Below are 19,568 nucleotides of genomic sequence, written 5' to 3' on the forward strand. Positions count from 1 at the left end.
CACAGGGGACCTTATACATCTGTTTTCACAGAGTTAATTGGAGCTGCTCCAAATGACAAGTCAGTCGACTGTGATGTGTTATATTTGTGCAGGGCCCCTTTAGATTAGAAGTTGAAGCAATCAAGGTTTCAGCATTTATTTTTGATTTCTTTTCATTTACAGGTGTCAGAGCCCAGAGTTTTATTTTTTTATTTTGTTTATTTTTTTATTTTTTTAAAGCACTACAAGAATGAATTTCTGAGCTTCTGTAGTTTTTGTTTACAAAAACTGTCAATAATCTGCTGTGTCTCATCTGTCTGTAACTAAAAAAAATACTGGTATCAGTGTCAGGCTTCAAAAACCAGTATTGGTCAAACACAACTGTCAGCAGAGTCACAGATATTAGAGGACAGCAAAAGCTGATGCCAGTGTTATTCATAAACTCCAGCCTGAAATAAAACAGAGCTGTGCACAGGGTTTGCCTGGAGAGACGCTGCCACCGGCCCCTACGAGGCAGGACATGGTGATTAATGTGGTTCTCCGACCTGTTGAACTGTTTTGTACACCCACACTGGACAACAGGCAGGAGTCTGAAGCACAGATACAGTGAGCCAGAGCAGAGGCTTTGGAGAAGGTGAATTAGGATTAAGGAGATGCCAGTGACGAGCCTCTGTGTTTTTCCCTCCATAGAGAAGTTTGCTCTGACACGCAGGTTTAGATAACAGCGACAAGGTCATGGGAGGTAACATAAGTTCACTTCAGGCGAGAAGAAAAACTTACATATTGTGTATAACCTGAGCAAATAAACCCTCCCCAACCTTAATTAACGTGATTACATGACTGGGCCATTCATAACATGTTTGCACAAGCTGTTAGTAAAAGTTAACTTCCGCTGTTAAATGAAAATAAGTACAAATAAACAATAATTACACGGATCCCTAAACCTTCATATGGCTCTTACTGCTTAGTCACGTCCTTCGAATCACTACCTTGGATAAACCCCAGAGGAACACGCAGCTGAGGACCACAGAACCTATGACTCATGAGCCCATAATGTGACAGGTTTTATAATGGAAGTCAATGAGAGGGTACATCAGGAGCAATCAACGGTGGCATGGCTATATACAGTAAGAATCTCTCCTTTTTTTCCCCTGAATGTTACCAAAACCAGCTCTGATTGTGTTTGGTTTGATTCTGATGGAATAATTATCATTGCAGCAAAAAGACTGGGTTTGTGTTTGGGACCGAGTTCAGCCCCAGGCAGCTTGAAGATGTTCCCAAAAAAGAAGATGATGAACTGCTTTATTCAGGTATGGAATAAAAACACAGTTACTCCTCCGGTGTCTCAAAGCTAATGTGATGGGTGTGGCGGGGGGTTCACAGTAGGGGCCAAACTGCAAATATTTGCCCTGGGGCCCCTTCACAGTTTAATCCTGCCATGTTGGGTACTAATTATGATACACCCTTTATTAATGTTTTTTTTTTTAAATTAATGTTAAGTTGTAACTAATCACTTTATTAGTTTTAGCAGTTACTATTACTTAGAGATAACCTAGTGCAGCACATGGGCTAACTCTACAGGTGTTCATTAACAAATTTTTTTTAACCTTTAATAAAGCCATTAGTTACTAACTGATTTCACTTATAAAGCCTTTATAAATGCCGCTTTATTAAAAAGTGTTTACAAGACCTGAAGCAGGAAATAACGATAAATAATCAGTGATTTCCTGAAGTATCAGCGCTGAGAGGAGAATTTTTCCTTTGTCAGTTTCAAACATTTGTTTTAAAGAAACGATTTTCAAACCACCTTGAATCCACTGCTTTACACAGCCTACTTTTTGCAGCGGGATGCCTCCCTCCCTCCCTCCCTCTCCTTTCCCTGTGCTGGCCCCGGCCCCAGAACCGGCGTAAACCATCAACAGTATGTTCGCAGGCTCGGGCTGTGTACTAGGAAACATGAGCAGGGTGAGATATTCAGAGTCCCGGGCGGCGCAGCGCAGGCCGCCGGATAAAGCGGAGGAGGAGACGGCGGTCCGTGTGGTTTGAGCTCAGGATCTCAGGACGGGAACATGTGAGCAGGGAATGGGCGACTGGAAACAGGATTATTGTTATACACAGCAGAGAGACGCAGGAGGGGCCCGGGACAGGTAACGGACCTACACACACTGACACACTGATTATTGTTTTAGGAATGGACCGAGAGGTTGAGCGTTTTATATCCAGGTTACTGAGGTTTGGACCAGGGATGCAGAGAAGGATAAACCCATCTGAAGCCTGTTCACCCAACTTTGAATGGACAGAGGACTGAGTTTACTCTGCTCTTTATTCTGACACTAGTCTCTATGACTGTAGAGACTTAATTATGATAAATAATATAGACATGTATAATAAATACACTGCCTGTATGAAGTTTCTGTTGTTTTCAGTGGACATCACTGTTACACGGTCCTGTACATATTTGGCACCAGGCTGCCGCTGATGGCACCACACCACACTGCGCCTTCTCCCGTGACACATTCAATCATATTCTTCTCATATTCAACCTTCGCAGAGAAATTTCAAATTAAAAGTGAGGAGAAGAACAAAACGTCCCATTTCCGAGCCTTTCACCGTTGTTTGTTTTGCATTTAAAGGGGAGAACACCAACCAAAATAAACCATTCAGGGTTTATAGCGACAAGCGACCGCAGCGCAGAGGAGGAAGGGCAGAACTATTCACGCTTGAATTCAACGTATTTTTGTTTTCACCCAAATCAAGTGTTTACAGTCCAAACCACCGAGTCTGTGCTGCAGAGTGAACTGTAGGGAATTCTCTGTTCTCTGCAGCTGTTTAGAGAAAATAAAGTGAGGCTGTGTTAAATAGAATTAAATTGAATTCTGTCACTTGTGGTAAGAAAATCAGGTTTGAGGCTGAACAGAGGAATAAATGATTCTAACTTGTGATCCGTGTTCTGTTGTAGCGCTGGATTATTGCGCACGACCGAAATGAAATTTATTTAGCCAAAGTGCTCGCAGTGGACCTGCTGCCTGCGCTGATTCTTCGGGGATTTATTCTTTATTTGTTTCCAAAAAAAACATCTGTAATATGAAACGTGCACATATAACAACTCTTTGCATTTTTAAGCTTCACGAGTTCACACTAATATTTTTATGAATTGGAGTCGCAGATGCAAATGTTTACAAAGAGCGACCTTATAATGACGCATCAGGGCAGCGCAGTTACGCACGGTCCGCTTCAGCTGCAGATAGTCTGCAGGCTGTTTAATGCAGTGTATTCGTATGCGCAGGCACATTGTGCGGGCTAATCTAAACACACACAGCAGACTGAAGGTATCAAATGATAATTTATGTGAGAACTGAGTGTTGTCTGTGGCTAATTCTAAATTCTTCTCAGGTGATGATTTTTGCTGAAATCCTTTCGGACCAAAGGTCACTTTTTAAGTTCACGTCCACATCGCAGTTTGTTAAGTATATGTAAATACAGCTTTTGTAAAAACATATTCACACTTGTTCCACAGGAGAGACGCGGGGACATTGTGACGAGTCCAAGGAGATTGTTTTTTTTTCTCCCCCTTTTTTAAAAAAAATTTTGCGCATCAGAGAAATCGGAGGACTATCTGGCCAAAGATGAACACCATTGTGTTTAATAAGCTGAGCAGCCAGGTCCTGTTTGAGGAGAAGGCGAAGGAGGTGGAAATGAGCAGCAGAAATTATCTAGAAGTCATCGACGGGCAGCATCCAGACCTCCTCACCAGCAACCAGACCATCAGAGACAACCAGGCCATCAGACACAGACGGAGCGGGTATGTGGAGCACTCAGCTGTGTGTAACGCTGCTGGTCAGCATGCATGGCTTGTATTAACATTTGGATTAACTGGAGACCGGGAAGCTCCCATGGGGGTTACTGATGAGGAATATCTCTATTTCACGGTTGTTTCGCTTTGCATAAGTTGGCGCCGTGATGGTTTCGTTGTGAGAGTTCTGTGATTATTTCTTCACCTTGTGCGCACAGTGAGCTCAGATTCAGAAATATCCAGCTCTGAGAGGCACAGTATGTTTGTGATCTATATATATATGTGCACGAGCCTCCTTGGGTTATAGTACATAGCTATTCTTTAAATTTTGTTTTGATTAAACAGTTTCTGTATCTGTGTTGAAGTAGGCGTTTACGCACAAAAACCATACATTTACGCACGGATGAAATCTCCCCGTGGAATTAGGTTTAAATGTGGAAATCTGCTTGTGCTTTACATCTCAAGGCTGAAACACAAATTTGGTGTTGAACTCTTTTTTTTTTATGTGGCTTTAAAGCAATAAGATGTGATGGATCAGGGAATTAATATTTACCCTTTCCCAGTCTGGTTTTCATTTAGGTGTTGATGTTAACACCTAATATTGAAATTAATAAGTAGGTCAGCCGTGTTCGGTAGCGTGTCTTAAGAGGGTCTCCATCTGTTTCCAATAAATAAATTCGTCCTTCATCTCTCTGTGTGGTCCGGTCATCACATAAGGACCTAGTATTTTTTTTTTTTAAAAAGATATTTGATTCCGTTTTTCTGTGACAGGGAGCAGGTGTTAGAAAAGGCCATGTACTCACATTATATGTTTATGTATTATTTGAATGTTTAGTGCGTGCATGTGAGAGACAGCTGAGGGATAGCAGTGAGTTTAAGAGGCCAACTCAAGAAGGAAACTTAAGTCATAAGGAAGAACATTATGAATTAGTGAACTAATGTGACTGTAAAGTGCCACCTCAAGGGAAGCATGAGGACTAATGAAGAACAGAAATTATTAAACAGAGGTGTGTGTGTGTGTGTGTGTGTGTGTGTTCGAATCAAAAGTTCAGAGCACAGGCTAAAATGTCCTTTAGGATGTTCATACTGATCTAGATTACAAGGAAAATATTTGTAGAACATGGACCTCAGGCAGACTTGAGGTTAGACTAAAATATGTTACATCTGCAGTCAGTGGAGCTTTTTGGTGAGATAAAGGGAGAAGCACAGCAGCACAGCACCATACTGACATCTACAGGTTCACAAAACCTGGAGCTCCAGGTGAGACCGAATCCCTCTCAGCTCAGGAAAACCAGCAGACTGCTTTAGACGGACGTCAGTGAGAAATGTTTAAAGTTTCCTTCAGGGGACTCATGGGGTCTCTGTGCTCCTCAGTAATGGATTTCATGGTATTTTGTGGTGTTTTATCGTGTGTGTTACTGATACAGTATTCTTATAGGAGCTGATAGTTGATATACTCACCACTGAGCTGCTGAGCTGGGTCTTTCAGACAGATATTTTGAATCGTCCTCCCTATGGTATATTCCTAATGTGATGTTTTCATGGCGTCCTCTGGACATGTGTCATAGCTCTTTTCTGTAAGGGAAAACCAGAAGTATAATTTCAGGTTTTTTTTGTCAGTCCCTTGTGTGATGGCTTGATCCAGCTACATTGTTCTTGATCCACTTCTCCTGGGTGTAAAATGTTAATCTGGCAGAAATGTGCGCCTGAGCAAAATGTTTTTGTTTGTTTCATTGCAACGTGTTGGCGGTTTGTGGGACTCGCAATGAAAAATAAACTGCGACTGGCCGTTTCTCTCCCTCTCTCTCTCTCTTTCTCTCTCTGACTCTTCAGTCTCTCTCTCTCTCTTTTACTACGTCTCTATGTCTCTCTCTCCTTTAGTCCAGTGTGTTTTAGCTTAATTGCAGGGCTTTGGGTGAGAAAATTGCACACTGTATAGAGTGTTCACTTTATGTGTCATGACGAACTAATTCAGACAACATGCTGGTCCACATAGGACTCCTCTTGCAGCTGCGTAACATTGTTTAGTTCTCTTCAATAAACAACATAGTCCTGGTTCTGTTTTATGAGTTTGAGAACAGATCTTACTTTAATTTGAAAAAGGAGAATTTGGTTGAAATTCTGTCTGTATAAAGTTTTACACTGAGTTTGATGTTGATGACAAATGTAAAATGTAATCACGTCAAACAATCCATGTTAGACTCAAGCAACTATGTCCAGATTTTTGATGTTGTGTTAGATTAGTTAAAAAAGGAGAAATCAGCAAGAATAATTACTGTAATAACTCGAGGAGAAGAAATAATTCAGGCTTATATTAAAAATCCTGAAACCCCAAAGCCCTGTCATTCACTAATAAACTGATTGTTGAGATCATAGATTTTAGATCGTATCCTGTGAGAAAAGTTTCCTGTGTTGTGGTCTAACTATAGTCTGGTATCTGGTTTCTGAACTGTCCTCCACCTGCTTCCTCACAGGGGTCGTCCCAGCGGCGGCAAAGTGCGACACAAGCGTCAGGCCCTGCAGGACATGGCGCGGCCACTCAAGCAGTGGCTCTACAAGCACCGAGACAACCCCTACCCCACCAAGACAGAGAAAATCCTGCTGGCCCTCGGCTCACAGATGACCCTGGTCCAGGTGAGTCCACCTCTGTACACTCTGTCAGCTCATAATAAAAGAGCGATGCCGGATGAGTGAAAAAATTATTGAGGGGATTTACAGAGTATTCATGATGAGTGTGATCGGTGAGGGAAAGAGTGAAATTTGATTTCTGTGGTTTAGTGTCCATCTAATCAGGTCTGAAAAGCTGGATCTGAGCTCACAGCTGTAATTAGGAGGATCTGAGTCGAACGTGTTTTTACATCTTGAACTGTTTATTTTACAACACTCGTGTAGTGTTGAATTGTTAATTCTACTTTTCTTCCAAACGCTACAATTGGCAGTTATGTTCCTTTTTTTTTATTTCACAGCATTGAAATGAAACTTATAGTTATAAATAAAATTTGGAGTCACGTCCGCATGTCTATGGCTGCAACCTTTTTGAATTATGACCCTTAAAAAGTCATTTCTACTTCTAAACTCTGGTCATTTTTCATATTCAACCAAAAAGTGACTTTAATTTTCTTACTTTGTTCATTTTGAATAAATTGTCTGGAGAAGTAAAACTATTATGAAAGAATAAAGTGGAAATGTATCTTTCTTTCTATCTTCTTGCTTATATCTAGTTTAACTTGACTTAAGACCAAAAAAAGAAAAGAAAGTCTACGCAGCAGTGCTGATTGTTTTCTTCTCTGTTTGTTTAAATTCCTCAGAATTTTATGAAAAATGAAAAAAGAAAGTATCACCATCAGACATGTATTTCCTTCTTTCTCATTCTTTTGTTTGTCTCTTGAATCCTCATATTGATCATGAGACCCCAAAAAGATCCCGACCCACGCTTTGGGAACCTCTGATCTGCAACAGTTGTCATTATTTTTTAAATGCTCTAAGTTCTATTGCACCCTCTACTGATAATAGACGAGTACAATGGTACAACTCGACTTGAGCGACTGACAAACTGACCACTTAGAGGAAAACCCAGTGGTGAAATACGAGTGTATTCTGTGTCTGGCACGTCCAGCTGTGTATGTACAGTATCATCTGCCTGACAAGGTCACTGATACGGCCTCAGAAAGTCTGCGGCAGCTTTTTCGGGCCGCCGGCCACGGTGCTTAATCTGGTTCTCATTTTGGGGGCCTGATGGGGCTGTTTGTTTTGGTGAGCGCGAGCAGAGTGCAGAGGAATGCTTTGTGTTGGACAGTGGGATGCCTCGCTGTGAACACACACACACGCACACACACACGCACACACACACACACACAATCTCAAACATGCATACATTTAAGCTGACACCCAAATAGCAGCAGCACTGTCAGAGGTCAGTGGAAGATTTCTTGAAATTGAGTGAGAGTGATGCAGGTTAATTAGTTTCATCACATTTTCCAACATGAAAGACGTCCTTAAAGGGACCTGGGGCTTTTATTATTTTAATTTAAAATAAAATAATTTTACTGTTTAAAAATTAATAATTTGACTAATCAAATAGTTGATCAACAAATAAATGTTATAAGCGAGCGAGCGAATCATTGGAGGGATTTATAAAGTAAAATGTTGGATATGACATGAAAATCTTCAGGCAACGTAAAGACGTCACCTTAAAGACGTCACGTGTTCACCTTGAGTTCTGGTAACATGTGCTTCCTTTTCTTCTCCACTGTTGTCTGACATGTCATGGACTATAGCAGTCCTTCTGAAATAGTGGGGGCGCGGTGCGATGCCGGCGGGGGGTGGCGGGGGGCGCGCGTGTGACCCCGGCATCGCACCGCTGACACGGAGATAATGAGACAAACGAAAGTCACCCGAAAGCAAAGACGAGGAAATATGACGAAGCGTATGTAGCGCTTGGCTTCACTGTGACTACGGTGGGAGACGCGCAAAGACCGGTGTGTTCATTATGTATTGTCGGGGGGCCGCGAAATGTCTTCTTTTGCTTTGGGGTGACAGAAAATAGTTGAGAAGCACTGGACTCAAGAATCAATTATTCAAACAAATAATCTACAAATAGCTGAGAATTAAAAAGTCTGTTAGTTGCCTCCCCGGGTGGCACACTTTTCTTTCCCTGTTCACTCATGGAGGCTAAGAACTACCCTCTTATTCCACTGTTTCGTCCAAACAAACCACTGTTGTCGCTGCCAGTAATGTAGAACGCATCACTTCCTGTGCAGTTTTCCCTGCAAACACCCACCTGGCGCCAGGTGTTTAAAGTGACTAAATCTGTCATGTTTTAGCAAAGCAGCTCCTTTTTTCCATGTAAATGTTGTGAATTGTTTCTCTAAAGTTTGTTCTAATAAGCCGGTGCCATCTCTCCATCACCACTGAAATCCCTCGCCGTGCCTGCATGCCGTCTCCTCTACGGTACATACAGTGCAGACAGGCCACGGGTGAAAGAGCTGGTTTGGCTGCTGGGTCTCCCTTTCCTTTTTATCTCTGTTGGTGTCATCGCAGCAAGAGTGCCATCCTCCCCCTCCTCCCCCTCCTCCTCTTCCTCCCTACCTCCTGTCTGTTTTCTCTCACGCCACTGACAGCCATCTTTCCTCCAGTCCTCATTAGCGAGCTGTCCCCATGCCTCGCCTCGTCTCACCTCGCCTCGGCTCCCCTCCAGCCAAGCCACATGTACTAGATGCCGCCTTCCCCCTGGAGTGCCACAGCGCTGGGCTCGGGACAAAGGGATGTGGGATGGTCTTAGTTAACGAGAAACACGATACTGAAAGAGAGGATCAGAAAAATAAGTACTCTAGCATAAGGCCCCTGTCCCAGCCCCTTCATAAGCCGCTTGAAATCTATTGAGCATGAAAAGTTATTCTAGTATAACATCTAATGGTCTCCCTTCCCAGTAAAAGGAAGAGCGCCAGCTCAAGTGTCTTTTTTATTGCATTTTGAAGACAGTGTTGGAAAAAATGTATTATTTGAGGGAGGCTGTGTGAGTCCAGAATAAGCACAGGGGACGTACATCTTGGTCGGAACATTAGTTAATGAAACGTTGCGTTCGCTGGCTGTCCGGCATTTGGAGGGTGTTAAATGTTTCTGCATGGTGCTGATACAGAAAAGATGCATGCCGCGGTGTCTCTCCGGAGCATCTGGGATGTTTCTTAAAGCTCAGTTTCAGAGAGCTGCTCTGCAACCTGACTCTGTTTCTGTCTTTTGCCTCGGTCTCTCTTGGTTTTCTGAATGAGACTGATGGCAGGCAGAGAGCAGACGTTTTCATAAAGGATAGTCTTTGTTTTGCTATGGATGTGGAGATGTTTGGAAACCAAACAATAACATATGTTTCTATTTGCTGTATCTTCCCACTTCCTTCTATTTCTCTCTCTCTCTCTCTCTCTCTCTCTCTCTCTCTCTCTCTCTCTCTCTCTCTCTCAGGTCTCCAACTGGTTTGCTAATGCCAGGAGGCGGCTGAAGAACACGGTGAGGCAGCCAGACCTGAGCTGGGCTCTCAGGATCAAACTCTACAACAAATATGTTCAGGGCAACGCGGAGAGGCTCAGCGTCAGCAGCGACGACAGCTGCTCAGAAGGTACGGGCCTGGCAGCCCCACGGCAGCGGCTCTATCATTCTTTACATTCCAGTCCAAGTTAAAGGACGGGTTTGTGTAGCTAAAGTAGAGTGGAGAATTCACAATCCACCAATATCACAGTCTGACTACAGGTCTGTGACCCCAGACCCTTACAAGCTCAGAAAACCCCTGGTTCACTGTGGAACAGGGGGGAAATACACCACTAGGCAGAAGTAATACCCAACAGGCTGTTGAGTATTGGGTAAAATGGGTAAAATATCATTCTCTGTCTGGTGTTGTGATGGTGGTGCAAGCTGACATCTAGTTAAACAGGAATCAGTCTGTTTCACAAGCCTGGGCAAGTTTTAAAGTTTTGAAACTGGGGGAGAAAGAAATGTTCTCGTTCTCAAACGGCGAGCAGGCTCTTCCCCTGCAGAACCGAGGACAACGCTGCGTTCTGCCGGTTCTGCTCCTGAAGTGCACTTCACTCACATGTGGTAAAAACAGTTGTAAAAACAGTTGTATAATGTGTTCTGTGGCTTTAGAGGAGCTTTGTCAAGTCTGAGAAAATAACCCTGATTACATCATTAGTCTAATGAAAGATGCTCTTGAGTTGCGCCATGAGAATTCCAGGATCCAGTGTTTTTTGATCCGGACTAGAGATTTAAAATCAGGATAGCTTTTCTAATCTGTCTCCTGTCTCATTTGAGTCCCCCAACTTTATTAAAGTGAAATACTAAATTGCTGGAGGACCCTTTTCAAACACAGATAACATTACATAGCACTCTTTCTCTCTCTGCCTCTCTCTCCTCTGAAATGTCTGTCGTTCCCACTGAGAAGCTTTTTGTATTTTTATTAGCTGCACAGATCAGCCTCACTGCTGCTGTCCTCACTCCACTCTAATACTGACTCGTTCATTTAGAGCTGCAAACTAACACCTGTGTCACAGGTGTCCAGTTACTCTGCATGGTTTAAAAAATAATAATGATCCGCACCTTTCATCCAGATCACAGGCCACAGTAGGAACTGAAATTCTGAGGGTTTAAGTCTGTGATCACAAGCTAATGTTGAGGTATTGTCACATATAGTCATAGGACCATTTAATATTTCACTTTACATGTTGTGAAGTGAAATACACACGTCCAGAAAAGTAGATTTTTCCATCTTTACTTGCCCTAGAAATAATTGAAAAAAAATATTAAAATAATGATTTATTTTTTCCCTCATGTTGGGAACAACAGCAGCGTTAGTTACCTGAATTCTGTCCATGACCTCTTGACCTCCTTTGCTATGTAAGGCTGACCAGTCAGGTTTGTGGTTATTCCGCCATTCTTTTCTGTTGAGACCTGCTCCATTTGAAAGCAAAAGCTGCAGTAATATCTTCAAATCTATACGTCAAACTTAAAATCATTTCATTTGTTTGATTGGAAAGATTGAACAGAGGTATACAGTATTTTAAAGCGTGGTGGAAAACATTTCCATTTGCGTAGCGGCTCCATCCATCAATCTGATGGACGATCATTTCAAAGATATCGCATCATAATGTCTCAGGCTTCCATGATAAATTGGTCCCATACTCTGTTGTGAACCTGATGCTCTTTGTGCAGAATGACCAGGAAAATCTCCTTACATCATACGTCTTGTGCCCCCCCAAATTTAAATCCAGCGTTATTACATGAAATGAGGCCAAAGGCCAGGCCGTCTCCCTCTGTACCCGGCCTTAAGCGGGCTGATGCTATGCAGAGTCATGTTCTGGGTGTATATAAATGGCGAGTGTGTGACCCAGCCGAGAGACGCCGAGGCCGGCGGGCTGCGACACGCTGTCATTAAGACACCCCGCTGAGCCAACCTCCGTCTCCCAGCCTGCAATTGAAAATGAGTAGCTCTCTGTCAGCCGTGTATTTACTGCAAACGCATGCACACATGCTGATTTTCAAGGGAGCGACTGCCCTTTTCTACTCACTGACAGCACAGAAAACATGGTCAGGAAACATAAAAATAAATAAATAAATAAAAACGTACGTACTAACACAGTGAGAGAGTGAACAGAAGGGAAGAACACTGTGGTGTCAGTGATCTCTAATTAAATTTTTGAGGAGGAGAGGCCGAGCGTGCGGCTGAGAGAGGAATGTGTGCATGGTGTTTGCATTGTGTCCGCCACAGGCCACTGTACCACCGGAGGCTCTGTATATCTCCCTGACTCTTCTCCCTGTCACATTATGGTTATGAAGCTATCCGCAGCCTGCTCCCACTTCTGACCCATGCACTGAAAGGCCCTCCATTATGTTTTTATGCCTATGCTTTTGTTCCAGAGGCTATTTATGGGTCCAGACCTGACCCCACTGACCCAGTGTACATTCCTCTTACTGTCCTGAAATGGTCCAGCTTGTTTTGTAGCTCCAGTAGCAGGTCCAAGAGAGAAAATGTTGTTTTCTGCGAGCGATCTGGAGAGGACATGCTGTCACAGAGGTGTGAAAAGTGACACGTTTTATTTAAAAAGGTGGCAGACCGAGATGTAAAAGGGAACTGTCATCGGATTATGATGACAATTTTATAATCGCTCGTGTGGTTTCAGAGGAGATGCTGAGCTTTTTTTCTGAGTTCTACCTCAGACGGCGCAGGGGAGGGAGGGCAAGTACGCTACCTCCATGTGTTTCTGATATGTTGGAGCTATAATTTTAATTTGGCCCAGACTGAATCAAATGTCCAACCTGCCCAAATTACAAAATTACAGTCTTGGCAGGGAAAAGCATCTACAGCGAACTTCTCCCTGATTTCCCTCCTGCCAGAGGATATCTGTTTTTTCGGTACAGTGTTTTATCTTTCTCCCCCCGTTTCTTTCATCAGGTAGGGACCCATGCTTTAATTCAATCGCTTCAGCAGCAGAGCACCCTGGAAATTATTTATTCCTGCAGGGGAATAGGGGCAACGTGCTTTTGATAGAGAGGAAATCGACTACCATCCGTTATGGTTTGGTAATTCGTCTTAAGTCTCGGATAGGCTTTCTGTTCTTGAGGCGATGCCAGCGAGAGGGCAGGAGCACCAGGTTGAAATGTCCTTCCCCTGGTATTTCAGCTCAGAGTCGCCTCAGTCTGACTCAGTGGGGGTGAAAGTGAAATGCATGAAGAAAATGTGTGTGTGACTGGTGGGGAGCATTGATGATGATTGGTATAGTTATTGAATGATTAGTTTTAAATAAATACAGTTGATGTCTATGGGGACTGCTTTTAAATTAGGCAAATCACAGTTGCACGTTGATTTGACAGTTCAATGACAAGCATTTTGGAAGCATTAAAACTGTAGGAGGAGAGAAAAATCAAAAGTGTAAGATATCTTTTTTTTTTTAGGAATGACTCAGTAAATATGAAAATATATGCACATTTTATAAAATGCTGGAAACAACAGAAAATAGAACAATATGTAGTACAAGATATTTTTGAGTTGCAAGTGAACAAGAAATTGAAGAATTAAAGATAATTTGCCATACCAGGAGAGATGCCCTTTGCTTTGGACATTTTTCTTTGTGGAAAAAATATGATTTTTTTTTTTTTTTTCTGATTTCTCCTCTCGACGCTGCAGACGGTGACAACCCTCAGAGGACACAGAGCGGCCCCGAGGAGCTCACCAAGCCCATGTACCAGAGCGTCATCAAGAAGGAGGGCTCCTCCATGGTGGGCATGGCCATGGGTATGGGTATGGGTGCGGGACTGCGCTCGGCCGCCGAAGCCGCCTCGCTGGCGGAGGACTATGTGTCTCCGCCCAAGTACAAGAGCAGCCTGTTGCACCGCTACCTGAACGACTCGCTACGCCACGTCATGGTGGCCAACGCCGTCATGGACGCTCGCAAGAGGAACCACTCCGGCTCCTTCAGCTCCAACGAGTACGACGACGAGCTGCTCTCGCCATCCTCCTCTGAGGCCGAGGCGAACTTTGTTTATCGGGCTGGTAAGGAGCCACATTTCTTACATTCTTTCCCTTCAAGAGTCTCCCTCACACACACACGACATCCTTCACTTTTGTTCCTTTTTTGTCCCCTCCATCTGCACATTTTGTTTTAATTCCTGCAGCTGGTCCATTATTTCCAGCTGTCTGTCTGTCTTCCTCCCTCTCTCTCTCTGTATAACACTGCTGCTGCCATATTACACTGTTTTCTCCCAGTCCCTTACTTTCGGTTAATAAGGTGTTTGTGTCGCTGAATGTGTTTCTTGTGACTACTGAAATGGAGATGCAGTTAAGAGGGGCCCCGGGCCTTAAAAAGGCTAAAATACACACACACTCACACTCAGGTACTGTCAGTTCAAACAGTTGAACACGCTCACACGAGCAGAGTAAAGGAATTCCCCCCAACCAGCTCCTCTGACCAGGCTCTAACAGTCCAGACACAACAAGGCCATGTGGAACATGCTCACATTCAGGCTACTGTTTCGTGTGTCTTTGATCCTGCCATGAGGTCCTGCTGAGAGCAGGGGCGAGGAACGCGGGCTGCGTTTGTGTGGCAGCAGACCGTGTGTATGTGATATATGAAAACATTTTCTTTTATAGATTTAGACTTTAAAAGAGAGGGAAACAGTTTCCCCTTCAAAGGCATCACAGAATTAAACATCTGATGCCAGTGGTGGAGATTGAAAGCCACCTTTACATCATTGTTTTCATGATTATTCACATGTCCTTTAGAGTTGAAGGTATCAGAATGAAAAACACCGTTCAGAACAAGATGAATTCTCTGGTTTACTCAGAGCTCCTCTTCTGTTCCCCCCTTTTCTGCCTGTTTTCATATCGGTCAGCACAAGATGTTCCACTCCGTTACTGTGTTTTGGCACAAATGGGAAGAAATGAAAGTCTCGAAAAGGAAATAATCCTGTAAAAAAATGTCGCCTTACAGACTTCGTTACTTTCACATGTTTTTATTTAGGGCATCTTCGCTGGACTTATTTCAGGCAAGATTTAACCCTGTCAACTTTTCAGAGTGAATCAAAATAAAGCTAAATGTAGGAATTTAGAAAAAAATGTTTTATTAAATTCAGGTCAGTTTCAAGGCAAACCGGCTTAACTTGTTTGTCAGTGATGCTCCTGTGCTGAGAATTTAGTGTCAGACTCGTCTGAGCCGTGAACAGTCAATATCAGATCTGTGTTCTTCAGCTGAGAACATTGGCCCTTTGTTCGTAATCAATAGCGGGTGTTTTCACTTTCTGTTGAGCGTGGACAGCACAGGCCTCTGGAGGAGGCGGATTTGAAGGCGTAGGTGATGGAGTGACGGAGGACGGGGGCTTTGTGTGGGGAAGAGCAGGTTTTATTGTGTTACATTCAAAGCTCCTCTTATGGACAAATGTGTTTCCTATTATCTGAGCATGGAGGAAGGCGGAGTGTGTGCATGTACGTGCGTGTGTGTGTGTATGTATGTGTACGACTGCGACGGTTACGGGTCCTCCTGATCAAAAAACCCTGTGACCTGAACGAACATCAGGCTTTTTCACTGCGAAGCACCTGCTGAGACTCACAGATGGAGAAGGAAAGAAAGAGATGGATAGACCAAGTGAGACTTATAACTCCCCCTCTACCAGATTTTAATAAGAGAAATCCCAGAAAAAGGATTAATTCACCTGGCTGCCCTGCTGTTTTTAATAGAGAGTAACTATTTTATCTCTATGGTTAATATAATTTCTTGGCACTGACGTCTCCCTCTTGGATTTCTCGGGCTCTGGCACCTTTACAGAAGTGTTACTCTGTTACATACAAGAGAAGCTTTTGAGTCCGCACATGGAAACTTCTCCGGAGCCGTGTTGACTCATGGGATCGAACACCTGCTGGGGCCCTCCGGTCCGATCGGCCAGTCGAAAGAAATGAAACAAAGAAAAGTTGAGAAAATGAAATTTTAATTCCACGTCTGATCTCGCCGACGCAGACAGAGCAAATGAAAGAGGGAGACAGAGAGAAATAATTTTAAGCTCGGGTTTGCATCATTTCCTCTGTAGTTTTTTCTCCTGTGGGCTGCACATTTCAGATATTTTTCTAGTGAACACATTCCTTCTTACAAATAGTTTTATTGTATTTTCATAATAAGAGAAAAATGTTTCCCTGAGTAGCAGGTTTCACATAAATCTGTACTTACATCAGGTATACAGAATAAATCAGACTTAAGCTCTCTGAATGTTCCCCCTAGTTTCTTTCTGACAGTGACAAAATGTCTGACATTTTCAGGCATGAAGGAGGAAAAGAATTTGAACTTGAAAGAAAGAGCACAAACGATGTCTCCTGGCACGTTCCTTTGCTGAATTCCTGCCTGCGAAACAATTGTGATTGGTCAAAGCGAAAGTGGCGTGCCTGGCAACCATCATACCATTGGCTAAAAGTCCATTAATGGGCCAGTCGGCTGTTGTGGCCACGGCCTGAGTCCACAGTGTTATCTGTGACTACAGAGGGCAGTCAGACGTGGCAGGAGATGGAGAGTGTAGATTTACCCCAGTGGAAAACTAAACTTCTGCTGGCTTGAAAGGACTCACAAACTAGCATACACACACACACACACAGATGCACACAGACACACACTCGTGCACTGTTCACAGCCCTGATACAAGCGCAGGCACACACACATCCAGTACAAACACCCACATACGCACACACCTACCGGCCAAAGCCTGTGGGGAATTTCATTGAACACAAGGAGCAGTAGAATTCCATCACACATGCCAGGGGTTTCATGCCAAATTACCCTTTAATGGGATATTAAATGGCAGGAATCTGGCTGAATGTTTTTCTTCTTGCTCAGTACCAGATTTCGCCCCGTCCGATATCATATAGATCATTATACGCCAAATAACTCCCAACGTTTCTGCGGACGGAGACTGAGAGATCTCGGTCAGACGTTTTACATGAGGTTGACAGTCGTACATTTTCTCAGGTTCTCTCCTTTATGGACTCTGGTTACAGCCGAGTACAGTAGCTTAGGATGATGATGACTGTAGAGCGTTTGCCAATGTGTCTCTATTGATGTGGAAAAGTACAGATAACTGAAAGCAAGTCAGTGGCCATCAGCAAGTTTCCAATAATTTGATTTTAATGTGCCTCTTGCAAAAGTGCATCTATTAAATTAAGATAATGGTTGTTTTTCTGATTTTCCGATGAAGGCCGAGGGTCTGCAGCCATGTTCGCAGGTCTGTTAGAGTGTTAGCACGCTAATATTTGCTAACTAGACCTAACAACAAAGAGTACAGATAAAGCAGATGGGAATGTCCTTCCCTGAATCTGGCATGGATAAACAGAATTTATGCATTCAACCTTGCCAACATGGTCTAGTTATTTATTTTTGTCTGTTACTTCTACTGTTTAGTGCATTTCCCATCAACAGGAATCTAGTCTGAGACTTTTGGACACACAAAGCAGCAAACTCATCTTCTTTTGCAGCAGTAAAGTGACTTATTTCTAAGTCAGGTGCCGTTTAACACATACGTTTCTTAGAAAACAGTTTGACAGCAGCAGTTGAGATCCTGAGGGCCTTTCAAATTAGGTCACAGCGAGCTGCCAGACAGTTATTGAATCCTGGAGAGTTTAGAGGCACTTAAGGAGCTCTGGAGTCGTCCAGGTGAATGGAAGAAAAGTCTTCTTAATGTGGAAAAGAAGAAGAATGTTTGGATTTCTTTTCTTGCGGTACAAAGGTAGAAAGATGTGATGGTTGTTCATGATTAAAAAAAAGAGATTTCAACCTTGGCTGTTTTTTTATTTTTGACTTACAAGATTCGTATAGTTAACTGGATTTCCTTTACAATTATTCTCTCTCTCGTTTCCTCTCTAAAGAGAAACCCCGCTGTGATGATTTATTCAGCAGTGTTGTTGAGGGATATTGGCTGTTGTGGCTGATTTAACACTATGATCTTGCGTTTTTCTGACTGATGAGCGGTGGTGTAATTTACTGTCGACCACAGAGCAACAGGAAAGACGATGCACAACACAGTTGGTGACAATAAGCCACTCCCGGACAGTGATGGATCTCTGGAATCCAAAGATGTGGATAAACTGGCTGCAGTTTGCTCTTTCCACAGTTTCATAGGAAAGGAGAAAGGGAAGAGAAGGAGAGAGAGAGAGAGAGGGGAGGATGTTGGGGATGGTTTTCCAAGACGGCAGTTTTGCCAAGAATCACTGGGTTTAGTGTGAGAGGGATGAGAAGAGGAGAGGGGGGCACTTGTTCCATCCAGATCAAGAGCTGAGTTTCTCCAGCAGTGGCCTGTTGGGAGAAGAGAGACAGCATGGTGGCAGTGACTAAGAGACACAGGGAGTGTGGTTGGAAGAAATGAGTGTGTGTGTGTGTGTGTTCTTGAATATCTTCTCACATGAGGGAAATCTGCCAGTGAGGGCAGTGGGCCAGGCCTCACTTTGTTTAAGGGGCTGTTTTAGGCATTGAACTCGGACGTAGGAACTGGGTGAGACTAACAATCAAACTGCAGTGAAGGTCAAGTTCACCCAAATTGCTAAAACTATTAACGATTCATTGGAGTGTCTCTCTCTCTCTCTCTCTCTCTCTCTCTCTCTCTGAAACCTCTGCCAGTGCAATGAAGATGATGAAAATTTTATTTCTGCTCCTCAGAGTATTAAAAAATTTCCTTTGAAAAATTCAACAGCAAGATGTTTCTCCAGAATCAGTGTCTGTGTGACGCTGGATAATCCAGCTGTAGGCCAGTGGATCCCAAACGCCTCAGACTTTTATTTATTTAATTTAACAAACTCGCAAAACAAATAACTCTAATGTAAAATTTGTGACATATATGACCCTACAGAAATAATATTAAAGGAAATGATATGGTTTCATTCTCAAATACTGTGAAAACAGAAGTCAGCAGGTGATTCACAGATAAATATTGAATTTAAAATTAAGTGCAGTAAATTGATGTGTAAAGTATTGTGTTTTATTCAAAAGTAAATTACCTTACATTTTAGTATAAAAAACAGAGACACGCCCACTGCTGGTCTTTGTTTAGCTCTCAGTTGATAATTATTGAGTCTGATAGCTTATATTTACTGATGAGGCTTTTCAACATATCTGACAGGGTTTTTAATAACAATTTAAAAGCAGCTTTTTTTTCACATTTATTGCTTATTTCTGTTGTTTGAAAATGTAACATAAAAATGTAGTTTTTGTTAATGTTGCCTTATTTTTTTTGTGGTGAAACAAACTCAAAAACACATTGAACCAAAAAAACTGAATTCAGGTGGCTGCAGTCGTTTAAAGTATCTTCACCTTGTACCACAGGAATAAGTTGAAAAGTTGTTTTGTAATTTGGGTGGAATGACTCTTTAAAGTCAGTTTAGATCAAGGATGGTGATGGTGTAGTACTATAAATTAAATATCCATGTGGGCTGGTGTGTGTGTGTGTGTGTGTGTGTGTGTGTGTGTGTGTGTGTGTATAACTCATTAGCTCAATATATTACACAAACATACTCTAAAGTCGTTTTTTTTGCATGAAGTCTCCACAATGGTTTGTCTTCAGTGATGTATAAGAAAGGCTGTGAAGTGTCCTCCGGGGTGTGGCTGGTCCAACGGTGGGAACGACAGGGAGTTGGCAGAGGTGAGATATAATCCTGGCATCGAGCTGTGGTGCAGCTTCATGTGAATGGAAAGGTGGATAAAAAGACAGTGAGAGTTAAGACGAAGAAGGAAAAAAAAAACCCTGATGGTGAACCTCTGTCATTGGGAGATGGGAAATTGGCTTCCGACCA

General features: G+C 42.9%; 1 protein-coding gene across 1 annotated transcript in view; it reads left to right on the forward strand.

Annotated features, from left to right (window-relative positions):
- The first annotated feature begins 655 nt into the window (after nt 1-655).
- The window catches only part of mkxa (mohawk homeobox a), an 89,172-nt gene continuing 70,259 nt past the window's right edge, over nt 656-19,568 (forward strand). The window contains exons 1-6 of the mRNA XM_041066144.1: nt 656-1,289; nt 1,824-2,126; nt 3,497-3,781; nt 6,247-6,406; nt 9,728-9,881; nt 13,440-13,805. Coding sequence (XP_040922078.1) covers nt 3,606-3,781; nt 6,247-6,406; nt 9,728-9,881; nt 13,440-13,805 — 856 coding nt within the window. The 5' untranslated portion in view covers nt 656-1,289; nt 1,824-2,126; nt 3,497-3,605. The remainder of the gene's footprint in view (nt 1,290-1,823; nt 2,127-3,496; nt 3,782-6,246; nt 6,407-9,727; nt 9,882-13,439; nt 13,806-19,568) is intronic.

This window comes from Toxotes jaculatrix, chromosome 20 (genome assembly GCF_017976425.1).
Source record: "Toxotes jaculatrix isolate fToxJac2 chromosome 20, fToxJac2.pri, whole genome shotgun sequence".
In the NCBI taxonomy this organism is placed as follows: domain Eukaryota; kingdom Metazoa; phylum Chordata; class Actinopteri; family Toxotidae; genus Toxotes; species Toxotes jaculatrix.